Source organism: Gavia stellata, chromosome 4 (genome assembly GCF_030936135.1).
Source record: "Gavia stellata isolate bGavSte3 chromosome 4, bGavSte3.hap2, whole genome shotgun sequence".
NCBI lineage: Eukaryota > Metazoa > Chordata > Aves > Gaviiformes > Gaviidae > Gavia > Gavia stellata.
In genome coordinates this window covers 13,808,336-13,833,143 of record NC_082597.1, presented here as the reverse complement: position 1 = coordinate 13,833,143, position 24,808 = coordinate 13,808,336, and the positions used below count along the sequence as shown (strand labels likewise).

The window sequence follows — 24,808 nt, the reverse complement described above, 5'->3', positions numbered from 1 at the left end:
TTGCTGTAAACTTCTATATGTGCTGAGGGTTTTTCTCCCCGCCCCCTGCCCCTGTTATTCCTCGTTGTTGGAGTCCCAAAGGAGTTCTCTGACTCACCTTAACTAAAAGACTGTTTTAATACAAGTGAAAATTCTTACTTATGTTTCATGTTTCTGAATCATGCAGTGGAAAAAGTTTTTTGTTTACAGGTGTTTCAGTAGCTGTGCTTGTCTGAATGCATCTCAGAACACATAGAGACAGAAGATGCCACGCACTTCAAAATGGCTACTTTCTTGGCTGAAATTAGATTCCAGCAGTTGCACGTATGTGTATGAATGTACTCACCTTTATTGTGATTGCTGGTGAAGACTCTGAAACATCTGTCTGGAAGTTTTTGGGTTGTGAGTGTGTGCCTCAATAGTAACTATTTCAGAGGTGAAATAATTTAGCTTGCATCAAGCACAGCGCTGCTGCTGCCAAATCTTGCTTAAAACAAAGCTAATTTGGATATCTTGGTATTACAGTGTTTGGATCTTTATTTAACCTTTTGGATTGCTTGCTTACGTTTTCACCAAATTCTGTATGTCTGCTGTGAGGCAACTTGATTACTGCCCTAGGGAGACATTGAAGGCAGCTGTTCTTTTTTGGTGTCTGTTAGCCAAGTGTCAAAGCAGCATTATTGGTTTTGGAAGAAGCAGCACATTCTGCTTTAAAGTATTTTGATATATGCAGCAGAGGAGTGACTGAATGAGTGTGTTTCTGCTCCTCTCTACAGCTAATGCAAAAGAGGAGTAAGATGAAAGTACTTTATTGGGCATTGCTGATAGCAATCCCAGTATTTCAGCAAACTAATTCCTTTTGTTATTGAAGTCTTTGCAACTTCTGAGCAGCTTTAAACACCTGCTTCAGAGTGGATCTTTGAAATTCAGCAGACCAGAAGCCTTAGGCTAGAAATGTGCTGCTTCCTCGTTTTGTGAAATTCTATTCAAGCTTTGCTGAGAACTACTTTTAGTAATCAGTTTTCCATTTCATGTTTGTATTCCTCAGGAAAACTTTGGCTGTATGCAAAAATAATTGAACACAAATATTTTAAAGTTGGGCATATGTTGATCTGTTTGACTGTTGTCAAAGCAGTATTGGGAACTGGCATTGTACAGTGAGTATGTGGGTGGTGCTGTAATAAAGGATAGAGGGAAGAAATTGTAGTCTGATCCATATTACAGTTAAATATACCTTTAAAAAAGCAAGCTGAGAAATTGTGTAACTTCAATGTTAAATTTAAAAGTTGAGGCTTCTGGGTTAGGAAACTTTCTATTTAGGTTTGCCAGGAACTTGGTCCTGTCTCATATACGTGTTAAGACAATGGTGGGGGGATTTTTTTTACCCTTGAAAACTCAGCCTTGTTCAGTGCTTGGAGTGGACAGGTGAAGGTGTGGTGGGTGGTGTAGCTAAGCAGATCAGGTGGTTTGCTGCCACTGATGAGGGGTGGGTTCTGCTACTCCTCGTTGCCTGCTATCAGTGGTCTCCATGCTGTAGTTCCTGTCTGACAATGCCGTGGACCAATTCTGTTCACTGATCCAGCAGCAAAGTGAATAGTTTTCTGCTGAGCCATTAGGTTAAGTCAATTTACCGTGCAATTAAATGAGCATCAGTCAGTACCAGGAATGGTGTAGGACTGTGTGCCAGGAGCAGTGGCCGAGGAGAGTGGGGAGTTGGACTGTACCTGTCTGTGGCAATGAGCCCTTAGATTGCTCAGCTGTATCATTTGAAGGATGAACAAATAATTATGAACTTAACATTTTTCCAGTCTTTCAGTATTTAATTTAATATTATAATATAAATATCACTTTCTCTATGAAATACGGTGTCCAAAGTATCTGAAAATAATTTTTCCTAAGTACATCATTTGCTGCCAGTGTGAAAATGGAGAGTTCTTGACAGAATTTGTCTTGTGTATGCAGTAGCATAAGCTTGTGAGAGTTTGAGAAAGGCTCAAAAGAACTAAGCGGTTTTTGAAGTCATGTTATCTTTCAATTTTTGCTTGAAGTGCTTTTAGAGAACTAAGTTTTACTCTTGTTGGTATGTAATTTTTTTCTTGAAGTCTTTAATTCTAGTAATGTTTTGAAAAAATCCCGTTTGGAATCCCCATTCTCTTCTGACTTCTGTGTTTTAAGGCTTTTTTCCCTCTCAAGTGGCATCACTAGCTCCGACCCTTGAAGAAGGGATTCATGTTTGTCTCCCAAGGATAGACACTGCCCATTTTGATTTTATTTCTGTTTCCAGTTGCAAGTAGCAGTTCAGGGGTCTCTGCTACTTACCATCGTAGATCTTCTGGTGGTTTTTTGTTACACAGCCTTTTGTTCCTTCAGTGACTGTTGCTTTCTTGGTTTCTAATTTTTCAGAATTAAAAATGGCCTCAGTTCTATCCTTTTTGGTATTTCTATCCTTTTTGGTATACAGAGATCCAAAAAGTTCTGTGGAAGAGAAGAGAGTTGTGTTCAGAGATGAGAGGTTGCTAGAAAATACTTACTTGGTTCCAAATTGTGGACAGCATTTTTACAGCTTCTCATGATTTGTGAAAGTGTGTACTGATGAAATTTAATACTTGATATATGTGTAAATGGCATAACCCTTGTGGTCTGTGATCAAAAGTGAAAACATCTATATTATTAAAATATTTGTATTTAAAGCTGAACAGAAAATTTCTTTTCAAGCTGGAAGGAGGGCTGTGTCGGATACCAGAAAAAGGATTATTTTTATCTTGTGGTTAAGAGCTTTTTTCCCTTCTGAAGGTTTCATGGAGATGGTGTGAAAACAAACACAGAGAATGATAAATGTTCTTCACTTTAAAAATGTCATAGTGTAATCCCTCTTAAGAAGGCTTTGAGTACTTACGTAGGTGTATACCAAGTTAACTAAAACATATTTTTACAACTGGTTTTGAGTGCAAACCTTTTGGGATATGTTTATGTGAACTTTGCATAATTTGACACTGATTTACATTCCATCTATCTGACTTTAATTGTGTATGTTACATTGGGGTGTTTTTTCTGTCTTAAAAGCACCACTGCTTTTGAGACCATGGCTTTGCTCTTTTGGGTGCTGTTTACTGATGATTAAATAGAACAGACTATTTCAGTTGGAAGGGACCTACAATGATCATTTAGTCCAACTGCCTGACCACTTCAGGGCTGACCAAAAGTTAAAGCATGTTATTAAGGGCATTGTCCAAATGCCTCTTAAACACTGACAGGCATGGGGTGTTGACCGCTTCTCTAGGAAGCCTGTTTTGTAGTTGAGTCGTTCTGTAACCTTAAAAGTGGGCGTGGGTGGCTTAATGTATTTCACAGATGCAGCTATGTAAAAAAATAATTAAGTGATGGATTAAAAAACCAGCCACCACATGTTGCAGGAGGAGTCAAATGAAATTGATTTAGTCAGTAAAACTTCTTGGAAGATACAATCAAAGGCAGGGAGTGCGACAGATTGAAAGGGGAAATCATATAATCTTCCTTCTCGTACTGTAGAAACAGAAGTAAAAAATTTTTGAGATAGTTTTGCATACACACAGATTCTTAGCCGTCTTTTATGTAAGTACTTTACATTTCAAGTAGTAATAATGGAATGGAATTTAGTAGCTGGATGTTCAGCAAGGATATATAGATGATGATCTTCAGTCTTAAGGTTTTCTTTGGTGATTATAGACATGCTGAAGTATGAGAGAGCAGTTTGGCTCTTGCCATGGCAAATAGCTTCTTGCTTTAAACTTACAAGTTGTTGTATTTGTTGCCAGTTATATTACTGCTCATTGTACACCAATGAATATAAATTTCCATCCTTTCCCTGCCATGCTTAAGTCCCAGATCTGAGTGACTAGTCCCTACAAAAATCTGAGCTCCATTTGAGAACAAGTGAAGTGGGTTGACAGGTAACCCCTGCTTTCCCCTGCCTCACCTTGCTGCAGCATTCAGTGCTATAATTCCATATTTTCTATATTCAAACTAACATAATATCTGGAAATGTTTGACTTCTTTATGATATCAGTCTGTATAGCAACAAATTTTCGTGTTTAGAGTGAAACAATTTTAAAATGGTAAGTTAAAGTATGTTTAAGAGTTTGAAATACCTGTAGACTCTGGGATGCTCTCTAGTTGTGGATTCCTGCAGTCAGGAGGAGGGAAGAAATTGTGTATTCTTTAGTCTGTATTTTGAGGTTTGGATTGAGATTTCTAAGCCTATAATATGGAACTTCCCACCGTCATAAACCATTTCTTTGTTTTTATTTCCCCCGAATGGAACTGGTGCTGTAATGACACCATTACAGTACCCTAGAATGTGAGCAGTAGGTGCTTTTTGTCAGGTGATGACATTTCACTCAAGTACCCTGGCACCCTTAATGAACACCAGGGGAGGTTTAGACTGGATATTAGGAAAAATTTCTTTACTGAGAGAGTGGTCAAACATTGCAACAGGCTGCCCAGGGAGGTTGTGGAGTCACCATCACTGGAGGTGTTCAAGGAACGTGTGGACATGGCATTGCGGGGCATGGTGGTGTTGGGTTGATGGTTGGACTTGATGATCTTCCAGGTCTTTTCCAATCTTAGTGATTTTGTGATTCTGTAATTATTTTCAGGACTCCTCTAAGGTTGAGGTGGTTGGTTGTACATGTGTTGCTGCTCTTTCTGGTCTTTCCATGCCCACTAGATTGGAAGACTTTTGTGGCAGAAGGAAGATGTTAACAAAGAAGTCATGAATATTGCATCTACCAATGAAGCAGTCCTGTTGCAGAGGCCCATGCTGGTTTTACATTAAATTTAGCCTAATGAAAGGACAGATTTTCATGAGGATACTGTGTCTTTTGGCAGTTGAACTTGGTTAGCTAAAAGTGGAATTGTGCTCATAGAGTATGCTATGTTAAATCTGACTTAGAGTGAAGGGAGTCTTTGTAGCTCTTAACTATGTGGATTAGGTTAAGAAACCCTAGAGCCCACTTCCTTGTTTGGGCTAAGTAAGAAATGAGTGACCTCAGGGCACTTCTTTCCCCCTACAACATGAGAAAATAGAAGCTAGAGAGATAACTAGCTTGCCTGCCTCCGCTTCAGAAATCCCGGAGGTATGTAGCTGCTGTCACAATCCTCAAGAGGCTCAGAGGCAAGTGTCTTAATTGCTTGTTCTCCTTTCCAGTATGTGCACCTTCTGTATCCAAACCTCTTAATTATCAGAAAGAATGTGTTATTCCATGCATCAACAGTTGTGGGGTTTTTTCTTTTCTTTTTTTTTTTTAAGGACTTTTGTGAATTACTTGGGCTGAGGATGGCAAGCTGAAAATAGTCTACTACAGCATAGTACAGACTGGCTAACTTAACTCTTGGTAATTTGAGATTATTTAGAAATTGTGTATTTCATTGCAAGACTAAACTTCTAAACTTCTGTGTCTGAACCTGCAGATCTTGACTTGCCTGTTGTGAATATAATTTTGCGCTCTAACATGCCCAGTAATTTGATTTATAAAATTGTGAAGTGATTTCAGCCACTAGACTTTAGGGCAGTGTAGTGACGGGGTTTTTGGGCTACCGTGTTTATTACTTGCAAAAAAACCAAGAACCAAACCCAAAAGCACTTGCAGAAAACCACTTTAAAATAAGGGAGAAGATTTACCTTGGGGAATCACTTGAACATATCCCCAAATGAGTACTTTTGGCTTTAGGCCATTACAGTTTGTTTTCAGTTCAGCTTGCATATTATATAAACTTGAAGCTAGTTTCTGTTTTGTGAGGTTTTGGGTTTTGATGGTTGTTTTTTGTTGTTGTTTGGTTTTGTTTGTGGTTTTGTTTGTTGGTTTTGTTTAAACTTCCTTTTTTTTTTTTTAAGAAGTATGGGGTCAGCTTTTAGATGTTTCTGCATGTATTGCAATAAAGTTTATTTAGTTCTGGAAGAATGACTATGTAAAGCCATCTGACAGATAGGTCTGGCAGTGGCATCTTGTGAACAGTTTGCTGATGATGGTTGATACTCATTCACCATTTCTAAACCCCTTGTTTGGCAACATCTGTTGACAGCTGTCATATAGTGTCTCTGAACTTTCTGGTACAGTTATTGCTGATGACCAGTTAAGGGTATGATTAAGGGTTGTGACTCATCATGAAAGCAGCCTTGGGAAACTTGTTTTTTTTTTGTGATTGCCTCCCCCCCAGCTTATTTGTCAGTCATAATGTGAACATGGCAGGTGTCTCTTACTATTCATTTCAGTAAGATACACATTGTGACCCTTGGTATTGGTTTCTGGTCTTTGTGTGCTGCTGTGAGGGTTTTGGTAACTTCAAATCCTGATCTTTAAGTATATATTTTGTATATGAAGATACTTAAGAAATTTTTTTTTCATCTCAACAGGTGGGAAGGAGAAGCCAAAAACCAATGCAGAAGAGCTACAGATTAAAAAAGTTAAGAAGAAAAAGAAAAAGAAACATAAAGAGAACGAGAAGAAGAAGCGTCCAAAAATGTACAGCAAATCCATTCAGACCATCTGCTCAGGATTGGTTTCTGATATTGAGGATCAGGAAGCCAAAGGCATCATAGATGATCATCTTAAGGATTTCAATGGGAAAAATATGGATCCCAAGAAGGACTGTGAGTCCAAGATACCAGAGAACAGTGAGTTTCCATTTGTCTCGTTAAAGGAGCCACGGGTTCAAAATAAACTCAAAAGGTTGGACACATTGGAGTTCAAACAGCTGATTCATATTGAGCACCAGCCTAACGGAGGTGCATCAGTTATCCATGCCTACAGTAATGAACTCTCCCACTTATCTCCTGTGGAGATGGAGAGATTTGCAGAAGAGTTTGTGGGTCTGGTTTTTAGTGAAAATGAAAACTGTGCAGCTTACTATGTAATGGGTATTGTTCATGGGGCAGCTACTTATTTACCTGACTTTTTAGACTACTTTTCGTTTAATTTTCCCAATTCACCAGTGAAAATGGAGATTTTGGGAAAGAAAGATATAGAGACAACGACTATGTCAAATTTTCATGCTCAGGTAAGAGGTTATACATTTTACTTTCTAAAGTCATATAATGGTTTCAAACAACTGTGACCGGGTTTTTAGAATACAGTTACTATTAGCTGTGCTGTGTGGATGATGCAAAAGACTAGAAACAAGGGAGTTCTTTAATAAGTTACTTCTGCAGTATTGATGATAAGAAACCTATTAACTGAGACATAAAGTTGAATTTTTATGCGGGAGGGGAATTGTTTGCATGCATGTGTGTAGGTTTCTTTGGATTTGTTTCTGTAGCTGAAGCTTAACCGTGAGTTTTGGAGGGTTAAAATGTTTTAGCTGTGGCTGTCTGGGCATCTGAACTGTAGTTTATCTGTATGAACTTCTTCATAAAACTGAAATGCTTTAATACGTTAGAACAATGTTATACATAAAACCTGTGTAGGGCACAGTTAATTAGTTGCATTTGTAGTTTGAGACTTCTAAATCCATCCTTAAAGGAGAGCTTAATGGTGATTAACATAGCTACTAATTTGATCCTTACCCCTTCACATTTCCCCCCCAGTTAGTTGTATTCTCTTGAAAGTTGTTATGTGGCAAAATGGCAGGCAGCTTTTGAATATATTTTTTTTTTTTAATTTTCTGGAGAGATACTCTTTCAACAACAGCTACAGATTAAACATCACCTCTGTTATTTATTAACTTGCTGTAGAAGATATATTACTGTTGCATATAAATTATTTATATTTCAGGTCTTAAGTTCAGGGAGAAAAAAATTCTAGCTTTCTTAGAGTGCCACCTTGGTGATGAGGGTATTATGTAAAGCCCATACAGATGTTTGGAAAGAATTTATGAAGAAACTCAATCCTGTTTTCTATTTTATCAACTTAAGCTCATAATTGCCTTTTTAACTCCCTATTTGTGAATTTAGGTGTTGTATGGAACACCTTTAAGCTATTTTAGTCTTCACTTTTTAGACAATTATGAAGAGTTCAAATGTAAGTTATAGTGTCATCTTTTTGATGAAAAACATGCTTTTTTTCCTTCAGCTACATAAACATTTGCATGGAACACTATTACATTTATTGACAAATTTCAGGTGTGTGTTTATCCACAAAGATATGCAGAACTGAAATGTTGCTGCAAGAGAACATTTGCAGTGCTGGTTAAGAAAACATCCATGAATATTCTGTGAAATATATTCACTATTTCTTTTTCAGTATGCAAACTGAATCATTACTTTAATAGTAAAAATCACAGAACATATTATGAGCAGCTACCCAGAGCTGCTCCGTCTTAGGTAATTTTATATAAAAAAAAAAAAGCTTCATCTGTCTTTAAGTATGTTCTCTAAGTCCAACCTGTTGTATTGGGCAGCATTAATGCAAGTATAGCTGTATACTAGTATCTGCCCTAAGGAAATAGTTAGGAAAAGCCCAGATTTTAATTTTTGTGAATTATAATGGAATTATTTTACTGAAAGGATGGATTAACTTGGCATTACAGTGGTATCATCAATATCTGTAGTTAAATCCGTCTTGTGGTCATTGGGGTTGAGATAATAATTTCCCATTTTTCTGTAAGTGAAGGAGGAACAGACAGAGAATGTAGTAGATTAAAGAAGCCAAACTGTATTATTACAGCATTCAACTGGTCAACTTCATAGTCTGTTTTCTAACCTATGTTTTTCTTGGCTGGAGGTTTAGTTCTGGTATCTTGTTTTCCTTTGTTTTCTGTCAGTTTTTCAGTTAGTTTTTGTAGCATTTTATCACCTGTCAGAGTTTGGTTGCTTGCCAGAAAATGCTTGGCTCCTTGTATTTTTGTGTAATGGGTATAATGTGTGTGAATAATGTATACAGGTGTGCACCAGACTTACTCATATCTTCTGTACAGCATCGCTGTTTCTTGGAATATTTAAGTCAGTATCTTGGTTGCCTAGCTATTGATTCTATTTTTCCTTATGATTTCCTTATTTTTTGTTTTATTCTGGCTGCTTATTTTGTCTTACTCAGGTGATTTGCTACATTTGAAAGAATTTTTTTTTTTTAGCTTAGTATTCTCCTTTCTGACTGGGGCCAGTATCAAAGATGTCTCGGAAGGAGTGTGAGAATCTAATAGTGATGCTGTGTCAGAGTGCTCATCCTCCAGGGATATGACAGGACCTTTTTGAATCTGAGAGTTGTGAATTTTGTGGTTTTAATCTTCAGCTGTATTTTTTTCTGTGTGTGTGTAAATTTCGGATTCATTAGTATCAGTTACTTCAGTTTTCTGCCTCTACCTACCTCTATAAAAGGTACTTAATGATTGCATAACTTCTTACATTTTTTGCAGATTGATAATATTGTCCTGTCTCATTGAGTTCTTTGTGAGTCTTAAAGGGATTCTAATTTGCTGTTTCAGTATATTTCAATGAAATTTTAAATGTAGTTTTCTGTTCCTATACTGCAAAAGCTTTGTGCTGCTGTGTTGCCTCTTGTCCTGAGCTGCTTGAGCAATGTCTAGCAGCTGTGTAGTCTCAGTTGAGAGGTGAGTCACTTTCTGATGTCGAAGTAGGAACTTAGTTTTATCAAGTCTGGTTTGAGTATCTCTCTCAACCTTCTTTAGCCTTAAGAAACTTGGGTATTGCTTTGCTAATTTTAACTAAAACACTGAAATGAGGTTCACCTCAGTACATGAGGTTCTTCCGTTGTTTTTGAGAACACATTGTAGCACATGTAATCAGTCTGACAAACATTAAGTATTTAAAAAGATCTAAAAAAGTATAAAAAATAATAAAAAGGAGGGATGAGGTAAGCCTGAAATGGAAAGTATTATACGGTATTTTATCAGAGTTTTTATTTCTCAAGCTGATTATTTCAGTACTACTCAGTAAAATTCCACCTCCTGTTCTGCGGCAGATGAGGTTTTCTGGTTTTAAGTAATGCGTATTTTCAAGTCACCGCGTTCTGTGGTAAGAGACAGATTCCACAGTAAATTCTGCTGTCGAGATCAAAACTGTTGGAGTCATCCTAAGTCTACCTGGAAAGTTTGCATCCTTCGAGTAATTTAGTTAGTTTTCACAATTGTAGAGTTAAAAATGGACTCCTCTCAGCTTCCCAATATACCTGTGTCAAACAGAAGTAATATAGTTTCACTTGTTAGGAGATGAGAAGTGGGTAGAAGCTGTGGGAATGGTTACAGCAGATGTAGGAGAGAGGAGTGGTTCTGTCTCATCAGAATTAGCTTTTAAATTTTGGGGGCAGAAGAATTGGAGTTTTTCATCACCTAGCTTGGGCCTATGTTTAAGTACTCCTTAATTCCTAAAAAATGTTTAGGTTAGTAGAACAGCTCTGTTTCTGTGAACTGTCTGTAAGGCTTAGTCAGACTGTTTCTATAATTGGGCAAAATGGAATTAGTCTGCGTATCCTTGTAGCCAGTAAGTCACTCTTTCAGGCCATGGAAAACTGTCTGCTGTAGGTACATCCCTAGGCTCCATTTGTGTAGATGGCAACACCTGCATCAGTTACCAGATAGCTGTGAATCTTACTTGTCAGGCTCTTATGTGGATTTCAAAGAACATAAATAATCAGTTTTTGCCACCTTCTTGCAGCTTGCATCACTTCAGTTAAGCTATTCAGTGCTGTTGAGCCAATTGCCTGTAATATTTTGAACCCATCGCTGTGTCCTCATGCTGGGCAAGCCTAAATTTTCACTGCCTTGCTGAAACCCCAAAGCTCATGCTTCATGTTTAACCATAACAATACTTAGCGGATTGATTTTACTGTGCTTCAGTCTTGTCCCAGAGGCAACTTCTCAATGCAGGTGAAGTAAAATGCTGAGCCATACCCAACAATTCCTGTGCTTCAAGACAAGATTGACTATTGTTAAGCCATATCTGACAAATGCTTGTCTGATGTGTTTGCTGGAGATCTCTAGATGATTCCACACTTCCAAAGAAATCTGTTGAACAATCTTTTTTTCTTGTTTGTCCTCTTATATTAATCCTCCTGCCAATCCTTTTATTCTGATCTTTAGTGGACAAGGTAAACAGTTTATGCTTTTTTTGTGTTCTCTGTATTTGAAGATTGCTTAATAGCTCCTTTTTTTTTCCCCACTCCCTAGATTAAGTAATGTGAGTTATTTCAGTCTACCATTACATGTTATACCCTTATTGGTCTTACTGCTCCCCCCTTATGCTCTCTTCAGTCATCCCTATTTCTTAAAATACAGCACTGAAAATGGACTCTCTGTGCCTATTGTATTGTTGTCAAGGAGTATGAGAAGATTGCTTCAAGTGTCTTGCAAGTTACTGCTTTTTGTTACCTACTGATGCCTTTTTCAGAGCAGTTTGTGATCTGCTGGAGCAGCAGCTCCTGCTAAGTGAGTCACTCCCCTTTTCACGTTTATGCAGTTAATTATATATATCTGCATGTAGTTCTTTGCTTTTATTCAAAGTGGATTATATCTTATGTATTCAGATCCCTTCTCCAGTTTATCAAAGACCTTGTTAGTTTTGATCCTTTCCTGTAGTAGGCTTGCAGCTTTGTGTTACCTGCAGGTTTTATAAGCATACATTGCGTTCAAAAGAAAGGTCCTTGCTGCATGCCACAAAATTGGTCCTTTCATAGTGATAGTTATGTGAATGCAGACAAATGAAAACTGCCCACTGTTTGTTACTAGACCATGTTTCTGTAGCAGTTTTGAGAACATAATGCATATGTCAAGCAAGGTGTGTACTGGTCCTCTGAAAAAGCCTATCCTGTCATAGAAAGGTAGGTTAGTTTGGCTTGATTGGGTTTTTTGACATGTCCATATTTATTAGCTTTTACCATCTTATTTTCTAGGAGGTTAAGACAGGATTATCTAGCTAACTGTGTTTTCTGGAAATGGAAACTAGGCTAAATGGTCTCCAACTCTTCTATGTCTTGGTTCTCTTGACACCTGTTTCTTTAAGATGGTATGTTTATCTTCTTCCAGCTTTGAAGAATCTGTTTTGTGTTTTGAGTTCTCATTCATTTATTAAAACTGTTTCTTTTTAGCTTCCTGCCTTCGTACTGTAGGCTATGTGAAGATACTCATCATTAAGCCCATTCAGTTTAGGGAAGGTTGTATTTTACACTGCTCAGTGTGCAGTTGAACAAACTGTCAGAGCCAATCTAGTGCATGTTGATAGGGAATGTCCTCCTTGCGTCTTTCCTCCCAGTTATGTGTTCTTGTGCCAAGCTGTGGTGCTTCTTGAACTGGTGAGCCAGTTTGTTTTGTTAATCCAGCAGAAAACTTAACCTTTTCCTAAGTGATTGGTTTCATTGCTGAGTTAGCAAATTATATTAATTTACTATGCCAGAGGTAGTGCAAGGATGGGTGCAGGACTACAGTCAGCCCCATTCCATAACAGCAGGCAGTTTGCACCTTCAGAGAAATAATTTCTGTTGGGTTTTTTTTCCCCAATCTGAAGTAATTTATTGCATGTTGCCTATGTTAACTGTGATGGACGCTGGATATTCAGATAGTATAAAGAATAAGATGAGTATTAGCCCCCTTTAATGTTATCTTCTCTTTGCTGTCCCCCTTGTTTAGCAGTTAAAATTTATCTTTTGCAGAGAGGTTTTTGCTGTTTTTACTCCTTTTCGAATTTGTGAAATCCTGCTTGCTTGAAAATACTCATTCTTCTAGTATTTGAGGGGAATTGTTGAAAATATTTTTCTTTAAAGAAAATCTGAAATAATTGGTTAATGTTTCATTTTCTTATTAAAGATTTGTACAGTGTCTATTTCCATATATTATGTTATTTTCCTGTGTTCTGGAAAGAATCCTTTATATTGGAACTATGTGTCTCTTCAGTTGTGTTTCAGTAGTTTTCAGTAGAATTTTGCTTTCAATAGAATTTGCTCCTCATTTTTAAGCTCTTTGAATGTTTGGTTAGTTATTAAAAAGTTTTAACGTTTTTTAGCAACTGCTTGCTGTTACACAAGTTCCCCAAAGTATAGCCTCCTTTTTTCCTTTTTTTTCCCCCTTCTGGATGATGTAAAATTGAATTTTAGCTCTGTTAAAGCATATATATTGCCTTGTTCTTTTTTTATCAAATAATCTGTAAGACTTTGTAAGAGACTTTTTTGATAGATGATGGCAGCCTATTGTCTTCCAAGCAAAAAATTTTTTCACTTATTGAATAACATTGAACAAAGAATCAGTTCACATGGAGTAACACTGGAAATCTGCAACACATGCTCATTTGTTTTCTGCTTACAAAATAGTTACCTTTCCAGATTGCTTCTTGACAGTTTCAGTCAATAAATGTGAAATGACAGTTGTATGTTGCTCTTTTTGGTCACATATTCTGTATTAAGAAAAAACAAACCTAAACAAAACCCTAGAGGTTTGTACTGGCAGCTTGGACAGGATCTGAGACTGATCCTTGTCATAGATATTCCTCAGTTACAAGAGCATATTAGCTATTTTGTTTTCACAAGATCATTTTCTGTGATCACCTTTGAATAATGCTAGAACTCTCAAGGCATCTTACTCTAATACCAAAACCCTGACTTTAAAAAAAAAAAAAAAGTACTATGAAGTACATGTGGTTTAAAAGTAAAAAGTAGCCAAGTAGATTTGCAAGTATTTTTACACTCAGAGCAACTGTGATGAATATTTGTTCAGTGAAATTTTGATGCTTCATTATTAGTTCCCATTTGGAACTGAAAATACATGTAAGCTTTTAAGGAATTGAAAAGAGTTGGCAAGGAACAGAAAGCCTTTTGGGCACTTTTTCAAAATGTACCAAATAAGAAAGCATGGTACATTATCTCTTCATAACTACAGTGTTTGAGGTAACACATTTAGAGGAGTAACAGTGAATGTGAAGCTGGATGTTTTCAGTTCTAAGATACAAGTGTGTAAGTGCACTTGTGTATTGAAATGGAAAGCCACTATTCCTTCTGATCTCCCAGCATATTTTTATGCTGATATAATGTTTTTGTTGGTCTTTTGGTGGGGCTTTCTTTGTGGATTTCTTGACATTATTTTGGGTTCAGTGGGTTTGGATTTTTTTTTTTGTTCTATGAGGACTGCTTTTCCAGACTTCTTGGTTTTAAAGCTGAAAAACTAAAAGAAATTTAAACCTTTAAAATTCTCCCAGGATAATGTTAGAACTTCAACTGAAAAAAAACAGCCCACCCTACTATATTAAAAATAGGAATTCAGTTGTGACTTGCCCCAGTTTACATTTTTTTAAATTAATCTCTTGAAATGCATGGTTTCTCTGGACTGTTCCTACCAGTTTGTGTCTTATTCAAGCAGAGAATGGAAATGTCTCTAAAATGTAGTGTCTAAAATGTTTCCTGTTTGTAGGATGATAATGCTTAAATAGATTGTTGTCAGTATTATATATGTATTCAGATTTAGTCTTCACATTCTTTCAGACACTAAGATGTTTATGCCAAAATATTTGCTTTTTAGAACTTCTTACTTAAAACTGAGCAAGTTAAGTTACACTAAAAAAATCCATTGATGCCATACTAGTCACAGAAGCAGATAATTCTCAAGTTTTACTAATTCTGGATTCAGTGGTGTTATTTTTTTACTCTCATAATTTTCTATTACCTTGATGCAAGAGAATGACACAGTCTCCTTTTGTGTGTTTTTAGGTGATATACTTCAAATTTAAGCTACACGAGAAGAAAGAAGTTAGGCTATGTCATATTTATTCAGTTATATATGTCTATCTATTTTATCTGTCCATTGTATTATACTGCATTTAATTGGTGATTTTTGCGTGTGTATTGATTCTGATCATGTTGATCACATGATAGAAGAACTGCATGTAATTGATTCCTTCTTTTATTCTGGATTTAGATTGTTGCAGCTATTTATTTGAGCAAACTTGTAACATTCTAAAAACATAGTCACACTGTAATCTGTAAAGTTACATTCAGGAAGATTACTTTATAAAAGGTGTATAATATTTGATTTGTGGTCAGTGCATAATTTCATATGCATAATTCGATGAAGAAGTACTGGGTTTAGTACATCAGCATTGTTTTTGTGAGTTTAGAAATATATAGAGGAATCTTTTTTTTCCCTCTTCCTATGAACAAACCAGCCAAAGGATACTGACAGTCGAAGGGAAAGCAAATGGTGCTGTTACCTAATATGCCATAGACTATATTTATTTTGCTGTTGTCTTTAAGAGGATTAATTTTACTTCTGTCATTGGTCAAACATCAGTAGAAGGTTTTTGGTGTTTTCACGTTATTACTTAGTAGCAGTCTAATTTTGGAGTGAGTGAAAATTAATTTTGTTTGCTAGCTAGTTACTCCCTCTAAGAATGACCTCACTTTTTTGAAAATGTTTTTCTAATTCTTTAGCCTAGTCTAAGATAGTGTCATTTAACTAGCAACACCTGACCTGAGTCTAGAGTTTAGGATGATATGACCCAGTCCACGGAAGAGATGAGGTAGGAGTCACTCTTCACTGCCAACAGCTGCCTCCTCTTCCAGACTCCCTCTTGTTCTTTCTGGCCAGGCATTAGCCTTTATAGCCTAAGTCTGTATTTAATTCTTATTTATATAATTTTCTTAAAAAAAAAAAACAAACCCAAAACAACAAAAAAACCCTTCAAGTAATTTGTGGATTAAAATCAGATCAGTTCCCTAAGCTGGCTCCCTGTCCACCTTTGGAAGACCTAATGCTAGCAGGAAAAAAGGCAAAAAGAGAGAGCAGATCTTTCCGTTTCATTGCCAGCATGGATTTATTTTACATTTATACTAGATCTGGATAGTTTAGAGTTAATTTTCTTCATAGCAGCCTATTATGGGGCTGCGTTTTGGATTTGTGACTAAAACTGTTCATAACACAGTGGTGTTTTGACTATGACTGAGCAGCACTTGTGCAGTGTCAAGGCTTTATCTTTTTCCCCATTCTGGACCCTCTGGTGAGTAGGCTGGGGTGGGCAAGAAGTTGGGAGGGGATGTGGCTGGGACAGCTGACCCAAACTGACTGTAGGGATATTCTGTGCCATGTAACATCAAGCTTGGCAACAAAAAACTGAGGGGGCTGGGCAGAGGTGTTGGTCTGGAGGGTAGCTGGGCATTGATCTGCTTGTGGGAGGTGGTGAGTGGTGAAAAACACCACTTGGAGTTTTTTGCTCTTTTCTTCACTTATTAAACTGTCTTTATCTCGACGCGTGCATTTCCTTGCTTTTCCTGTTCTCTCCCATGTCTCTCACTGTTGAGGGGGGGATGAGTGAGCAAGGGGCTATGAGGTACTTTATTGGCTGCCTGGGGTTGGCCCACCACAGAGTTCTTAAATGCTCAAACATTTCATTCTGTGTATTTCCAATGATACAACTCTGAATATGGTCTCAGAAGAAACCACTCAGCATTTGTAACTTTGACATTATCTTAGCATTATTTTTGCTATTTCTCCTCTCCCAAGCTGGATCTTGGAAAGGAATCTGTTCTACCAGGTGAATCAGGGGAACATAATTGATCAGGAGAGCTAGGAGTGAATTGGGGCAGACAAATAATGCTTAAAGTTGAGTTGATCTTTCAGTTTTAACTTTCGGTGACATGGTCTTTTTGGGAATATTTAAGAAATTTCCTAATTGACCCACCTTGAGCAAGGATTATGTTGCACTTAAACACTTTGCTGACTTTATGCTTCACTGCCAACACCTAGTGGTACATAAGCTAGACGGGTGAGTTGATCAGCTGAAAGCCTCACAGCCTCTCCTAACTTCACTTCAGTTAGTATTTTTTGGGGAAGTTGTAGAGTTTTCAGTTGGAGTAGTTCCACAACTAGTTTATCATATGCTATGTGAATGGTAGTGGTAGCAGAAGGAAGCAAGGAGAAAGGCAGGAAAAATGGTTCCCTTTAATCAGGGATGGGGATGAAAACAGCAGCTTAATATCCTGGCCTGGAATGGTGGAATCCTATAAGCTACTTATGCCGGTGGAAGAAACATTCTTTTGCATGTTAGGTTTATCAGTAAACTGTAACAGATTTATAACTATCTGTAGCCTCAGAAAATGGTTTTAGGCTACTTTGGCTTACTGGATAGACCAATGCCAATAATGACAAGTGAGTGTCCCTTCCTTGTCCCAGTGTTTTAGTTGTGTGAGCTCCTGATGCTTTGTGCCAGTGCAGATACAGCTGAGGAATGAGCTGATGCAGATTCAGCAGAAATGAATGTTTTCTGATGCTTTTTCACAAAATCACCAGGTGTCAGTACAAAAAAGGTGCAGGAATGTATGACTAAGGATTTGGGGAATAGGGGAGTACTACTGTCTAGCAGTACTGCTCTTTCCAGTATGGCTGTGATGACTTGCCATTACATTAGCTCAAACATTTTGTAAAATCCTACTTTTAGTCAGTCCTCCATATCCTGGGTGTGCATGATGACTGAGATGATCTAAAGAAGAATATTTGTTTCTGCACTTTTTGGAATGCATCTAGTTACATCAGTCTGGCTTCTCAGAAGGGCACAATATTGTTCCATCTTGTATGATTTAGTTGTATTTTCAGGAACTGCTGCTAATTCTCCTCTGCACTGCCATAAGTACTAGGAATTTTTGGGTAAGGACCACAGCTAAGCAGTACTTCATTGACTGTTTTCCTTGCACTTTTTTTTTTCTTGCCTTGCTTTGGATCTAGAATGTCTAGAGATGTAGTGCAAGAGCCTTACTTGGTTTGTGCAGTAATCCATCTTCTCTTCTGATCTGGTCATAGTTCACCTAATAATACCACTGTGTAAATAGGAGATCGGAAGCTTAAGGGGAAGTGATCCTCATCAACCTCATGCCTAAGTATTTTGTTGTTGTAACATGACAGATCAGAGCTCACGCAGGCCATACTGGAGAGGATGATAAGCAGAGGAAATGTTTATAATTTAAATAGTTATAACTCAGGGTTCTGCCTAACTGTTACATGAAAAAGGTAAAAATTCAGCTAGACTTGAGTAATCCAGCTAAGAATCCTTATTTACTAGTTACTGAGTAGAACATACGTTAATAGCTTTTCGCAGTTACTACTATGGAATGTTATTTTCTTGAAAGGCAATAAATAGTTACTCAATCTTACCTTCATACTTTAAAATAAATAAAATACAAGTTGTCATATATCTTTAATAAGGACTTCTGTCTGTGGTGATGAGTTCATAGTAATTGACTTAATAATAATAAGTATACTGAACACTGTAGGACTAATATCAATCAGAAAACATAAGTGTAGAGATTAAAGGTGTTTATTGAATGTAGACTTTGAGTGGTAGTGGACTCGGTATAACTTTTGCTGTCATATTCTACTTGTAGGTAAAAAGAACATACTCTCATGGTACGTATAGAGCTGGCCCAATGAGACAGATCAGCCTGGTTGGAGCAGTTGATGAGGAAGTGGGGGATTACTTCCCTGAATTCCTTGATATGTTGGAAGAATCACCCTTCTTAAAAGTAAGGACAGAAGGGAATGGGTTGGGAGAAGGGGGACAATGTACTCTCTAGTACTGTTATAATAAAGTGAGAGTGTGTGATACTTAGATAATTGAGTGGTCTAATAAATGTTTTCATTGTGTCAGATAAAGGCTGCTTTTAAAAAGTTTTTAAAGTAACTCACTTCAAAATTGTGGCTTGTATTTCCCATTAGTGTACACTGCCATGGGGAACACTTTCTAGTTTAAAATTAGAGAGTCGTAAAGACAGTGATGATGGTCCCATTATGTGGGTACGTCCAGGAGAACAGATGATCCCTGTGGCTGACATGCCAAAGTCACCTTTCAAAAGGAAGAGGTATGTTGAATTATTTTGCTTGATGAATGTCTGGTTAGTATTCTTTCTCTACAAATTCATTTTATCCCAAAGCTTTTACTGGTTGATACTATATCTTAGTATAAATTTCTGTGAAACTTCATCTCAAAATATACTTTAAGTTACTTTGTTTTGTAAGGATGTGGATTTTTTTTTAAATTGTTTACTATCTGGCCAAGTAAGGTGCTGGTCCTTCTTGGAGCTTTAGTAGGAATTTAAGGTGAAAACTGCAGGGAAATGTGAACAGGCATACAACTACTGATGTATGCCAGGAGACTGGAATTAATACCCCTGTTCTGAAATGTGAGTGGATGTTTAAAGACGTCAAGGGAAAAGGGCTTCTCTCTCATCTGAAAGGTAACATCTCCAACATAAATGACATCTTTAAGCTTTGTTGTGGTACTGTGTACAAGTACCAGCTTAAGAGTAGGGATGTCTTCTGCAGAACTGGAATATTATGTGTCATGAGAAATTATGTCTTTGGAGTTCTCTTGTTCAAAATTCAAACATAAAAAGGGAGCGTACAAGAAGTGGAAGCAGGGTCAGGTGCCTCAGAAGGAGTATAGAGATGCTGTCCAACCATGAAGGGGACGCAGTTAAAGCCAAAGACCATCTGGAGTTGAATTTGGCAAGGAATGTGAAGAGCAACAAGAAGGACTTCTACAGGCATATGGGCAGCAAGAGAAAGACTAGCGAAAATGTAAGGCATCTGCTGAATGGGGGCAAAGGGCCTGGAGACAAAGGACACAGAAAAGGCCAAGATAATCAATGCTTTCTTTGCCCTTGTCTTTACTGGTGAGATCTACCTTCTGGGACCTGGTATTCCTGAAACAGTAGGAATGTCTGGAGCAAGGATTACTTGCCTTCAGTGGAGGAGAATCAGGTTAAGGAACATACTAGACATACAGATTAGACAGACACAAGCCCATGAGACCTGATGGGATGTACCCACAAGTGCTGTGGGACCTGGCCAATATCATTGAAAGGTCATGGCAATTGGCAAAAGTTCCCAAGGACTGGAGGAAAGCAAATGTCACTCCAATCATTTAGAAGGTTAAGAAGCAGGACCTGGAGAACTGCAGACCAGTCAGCCTCATGTCCATGCTGGGAAGGATGCCATTTCAAACATTAGGGACACGATGATCATTGGGAGTAGCTAGTATTGATTTACAAAGGGGAAATCATGCCTTTTCCACCTGATAGCATTCTACAACAAAATGACTGGCTCACAGGATGAGAGGAGTGCCAGGGGTGGTGTTTATCTTGACTTTAGCAAGGCTTTCTGCACTGGACACCTGTCTCCTGTAATAGCCTAATAGACAAATTAATGAGGGATAAACTAGACTGATGGAGGTGATTCAAGAACTGGCTTAACTGCTGTGCTCAAAGGGTGGTGATCAGCAGCACAAAGTCCAGTTGGAAAACAGTCACTACTGGAGTAACCCAGACATTGATACCTTGAGCCAATACTGTTCAACATCCTCATTAGTGGCCGGCATCATGGGACAGAGCACACCCTCAGCAAGTTTGCAAGTGATAGAAAACTGGAAGGAGTGGTCGACGCACCACAAGGTTTTGCTGCCAGTGAGAGGGACCTCTCAGTGGACTGGGCCAACTCAGTGGACTGGGCCAACTCAGTGGACTCAGGAAGTTGACACAGCGATATGCAAAGTCCTGCATCTGGGAGGAAGAACCCCATGCGCCAGCACAGGCTGAGGACCAACTGGCTGGACAGCAGCCCAACACAGAAGGACTTGGGGGTCCTGGTGGGTGACAGGTTGACCATGAGCCATCAGTGTGCCTTTGTGGCAAAGCAGGCCAGCAGCCTCCTAGACAGGATTAGGAATAGTACTGCCAGCAGGTTGAGGGCAGGTATTCTTCCCCTCTGCTCATCACTGGTGAGACACACCTGGAGTATCATGCCCAGTTCTAGGCTTGCGAGTCCAAGACAGATATGGGCATAATGGAGCTGGTCTGGTGACATGAAAGACAGGCATGGGAGAAGTGGGATTAACCCCTGAGAAAAGAAGGCTCAGTGGGATCATATCAATGTGTATAAGCATCTGATAGGAGGTTCTAAGAAGGACTTCTTTTTTTCAGCAGTGCCCAGTGATGTGACCAGAGGTAATGGGCGCAAACTGAATTACAAGAAATTCCATTTAAAATAAGGGGGGGGGGGGGGAGTTTACTTTATGGATGGTTGAACACTAGGACAGGTTGCCCAGAGAGCTTGTGGAGTCTGTGTCTTTAGAGTTGCTCAGAACTGGACCAGACATGGTCCTGAGCAACCTGCTGTAGTTGAGTGGGAGAAGTTGGACTACGCAGTCTCGAGACGTCCTTTCCAACCTCCACTATCCTATGATTCTAAGCAGCTCTTAGGAAAATGCGGCACACAATGTCTGCTCCAGGTGGCCAGGAAAATGGTCTTGTGGCTCTGCAGTGTTTCCTTCACTTTCATTAAACCCTGAAGAAATAATCTTTTGCTGCTTCTCATTCCCAGATCTACAACATGGAACTAAGTATACATACACATTTCCTAGCAGTTTGGTAGAAACATGAATGAAGAAGAATGACTTCGGGGACAGTTGAAATGTATACCTAATAGTCAGGAAGCAGAAGGGCTGGCAGCTCCCTGCCAGGGGCTGATCACTGTAGGGCTCAGCCTTACAGTGCCTAAGGGAGGCAGGTAGGGCAGACCTGGCCTTTGGGGACCAGGTTGAGCCCAGACTCCAGTGTGTCAGGCAAGTGTGTGGTGATGGGGCCAGTCTGAGGTCAAGGCAGGAAGTCAGTCTGCCAATGAGGATCAGGTCCAGTGATTGCCAGGCAGGTGCATCATGATAAAGGTGTCCTGAGGTCAAGCTGGGAAGCAAGTCTGTGGCCCAGCACACCTCTGGCTGAGGTGAAGATGAGTGCTCCTGCAGTATGGCTCAGGCCAGGCCTGAACTTAAATAGAGCTACTGGGCTTTTTGTCCAGGTTTGTGTGTGGAGACTGCAGGTGAGGCTGCTCAGTTGTTAGGGCCTTTTAGTGCACTCAGGACCCTGACACTGTATTGTTGTTTTTGTTTGTTTCTTTTTTTAATTGCATAGGTGTTCTGATTTTTTGGTATAGCTCATTACATGTTTAATATCTCCTAAGTGTTACTGTTTTTCTCATTTAGCTATATGTTCTCACTGAAGGCAGAAAAACAGTGCTGTTGGCTATGGTGGAAATTAGGTAATGAAGAGAAATTTCTGTATCACTAATACTGTTTTTCTTATACAGAACTACCAATGAAATAAAAAACTTGCAGTACCTACCTCGAACCAGTGAACCCCGTGAAATGCTATTTGAAGACCGGACACGAGCCCATGCAGATCACATAGGACAAGGTTTTGAACGGCAGACTACAGCTGCTGTGGGAGTATTGAAGGCTGTGCACTGTGGAGAGTGGTATGTGTTAATTGACATATTCACCTACGTGTTTGAAGAATATTTGCGTGAATTCCCATTTATAATTGGTAGAAGGAGCACGGAATAGGTTAATGTAGTATTAGAGATTTAATAAGACTTAGTAGATACCGGACACTTTCCCTCTATCTCTATGCATTAGATGTGTTTGTCTGCCCTCTGCTAGATTGGGTACAGTTTTGCTGTGTGGTTGAAACTAGAAAGGTGCCTTGCAATGACAGTTTAATAGCTATAATTGAGTTGCTGTAACTGAATTAATGTTAAATGTAAAAACACTTTACACTTTGTTTTGCTTCGCTTCAAATAGTGCATACGGACTGACCTGAGTTTCTGCCTCAGAGGTGCACATGAAGACCTTTTGGCAATTCTTTGTGTTGTCTGGAAATAAGCAGAATTTTTATGCTTCTGCTTCAAAATCATGGCTGTTACAACCCTGATTTATTTGTGGTAGATCACCTAGGAAGAATCCTGTTGGAGGCTATGTGATTTTCTTTCGTGTCCATCTTGGGAGTTCCCATACAAGATTCAGAAAATGAATGTATCTCATTTGAAGCTGTTTACATTTTAGCCAAATAAAAAGCCCCTAATCATAGGGGCTTCCTGGTCCAGATCTAAGAAGCCTTTTTCAGGATCTTCTGACCTTGGTTTGAGAGAACGACCTTAGTTTTGGAGGTTACCTTTGCATACGTAAACACTAAAAACCACCTTTTGCTCTTTGTGTCTGTCTAGAATTTAGAAGAGTGAATTCACTTTGGGTGAAATGATGCAAATTTGTGTTACAGTGCATGAGTTCATTGAGATAGAAAATTGAATAATTGCCGTTGGGGAAGAACTGGATTGTTCAGATGTTAATGTGTTTTTATTTTGGGCTTTGAGGTTTGGCAGTTTACTTCCTCTTCAGGTTGATGATGGCTGGAACCTTAAACTTCCTGCTTGTTCTGTGAGAAGCGGGAGTGAATTAAGACTGGGTAGTGGTAGCAGGGCAAGAACTGAGATACGGTGTAGATCTGATTATTTTAAATTACACTTTGCACATATGAGAGAGACTCAAAGCTTTATCAAAGAAAGTAAAAAAAAAAAAAAAACTAAACCAAAAACCAAAAACAAACTGACCAAACAAAACCAAAACCCCACCCTCCAAACTTGTGTTCCTGTGGAAATTATTAAGAATTTAAATTGATAGTAATTTAAATGTCTGTGGGAACTTCCCATTCTCACCCTATACCTTCATAACAAGATGCTCCTCCCTTGGAAATCATTACATGTTTGTTTATGTTCTAAAAATAAGTTTTCTTGCTTTTCAGATGTAAACCATCATCTTTCATACGTTGAAACTTGTGGAAAAGGGTGTCTATTCAACCTCCTTTAAAACTCTTTTTAAACTTGGAAAAATGAATGGAATTAGTCAAAATAAAAACTGTGCAGATTAAAAAGCGATCTGAAAATAGGCAAAACTAGGCAAAACTGCCCAACAAACTTCAAAGTACTTCAGTTTGGGGGAGATAAAAGTATCAGCATTTCACTGCAGTGTAAGGACTAAAAATGTTATCTTTTAATGCCGAATAAAAAATTTGGGACTGACATAGGTAGAGGAGGAAAATATATAACACCATAAAAAATTATGTATTTCGCGCTTGATTTGACATCAGTGATAATTTCTCCTTTCCCTTTCCACTTTTTTGTATAATTTTGAAAAGCCACTTCACTGTACTTACATGAAGAGAACTAATCAGGGCCTATGATAATGAAGCATCATTAATTAATGTAACACATTAAAATAATTTCAGAAATTAGCTTTACTATAATTCGTAAGCTGTGGTAGATTTATTTTAAAGGAAACAACATGCATTTGAAAAATCTGGGTGGTGGTTTTTTTTGATCTGTTTGAGTAGTTGAACAAAATTGAAAGTTGGAGATATTCCAGGGGTCATTAGGGCACTATGGCAGTAAAAATGCACATGTTTTAATTTTGAGATACCATATATAAAATTCGTGTTTTCTTTTGAGGAGAAAATAAAGCAATTCCTAGACTTGCTGAACTGAGTTGTTAGTTTGTGTTTACTTAGTATAAAAATGAATTGGGTGTACAAAAAAAGCTTTGCAATCAAGAAGTTGCTGTAGATTGAAAGAAAGTGGGATTTACTTAGTAGGTGATAGGTATGAATGTTAATGTTAGGATAACTGGTGTCTTTCAACAGTACTGTTCCTGTCTGTTCTGAAAGGCAGAAAGCAGCTTTTGGGGATAGAGGACTGAACTGGAAACAAATCATAGTATTTGGAAGAACAGGAAAATAATTTTTGCTTTGGCAAATATGACAGGCTTTTGATTTGAGATGTTTTGTAAAAATTAGTGGATTATGATATCTTTTTATTTCTGTGAATACTTAACAAATTGTAGAAGAGCTCTGGCTATTGCTAGAAAACATTTTAAAGACTGCATTGCTTTGAAGTCTGATAAACACTGGTGTTGTGGTCGTGCTGATTACTTAATGCCATTTTTGTAGGTGATAGCAAGTGTGCTTTAGAACTTAAGCAACGCCAGTGAAATTTTAAATTATGGAAACTTCAAAGACTTTTATGTGGAAAACTTGGGTGGGTTTTTACAGGG

The 24,808-nt window shown here is 38.2% G+C and overlaps 1 protein-coding gene across 1 annotated transcript in view; it reads left to right on the top strand.

Annotated features, from left to right (window-relative positions):
- Positions 1-24,808, top strand: part of RSBN1L (round spermatid basic protein 1 like) — a 53,341-nt gene that overhangs the window by 23,398 nt on the left and 5,135 nt on the right. Inside the window, exons 3-6 of the mRNA XM_059816454.1 lie at positions 6,371-7,014; positions 18,261-18,398; positions 18,592-18,734; positions 22,015-22,182. Of these exons, the coding sequence (XP_059672437.1) occupies positions 6,371-7,014; positions 18,261-18,398; positions 18,592-18,734; positions 22,015-22,182 (1,093 nt within the window). The remainder of the gene's footprint in view (positions 1-6,370; positions 7,015-18,260; positions 18,399-18,591; positions 18,735-22,014; positions 22,183-24,808) is intronic.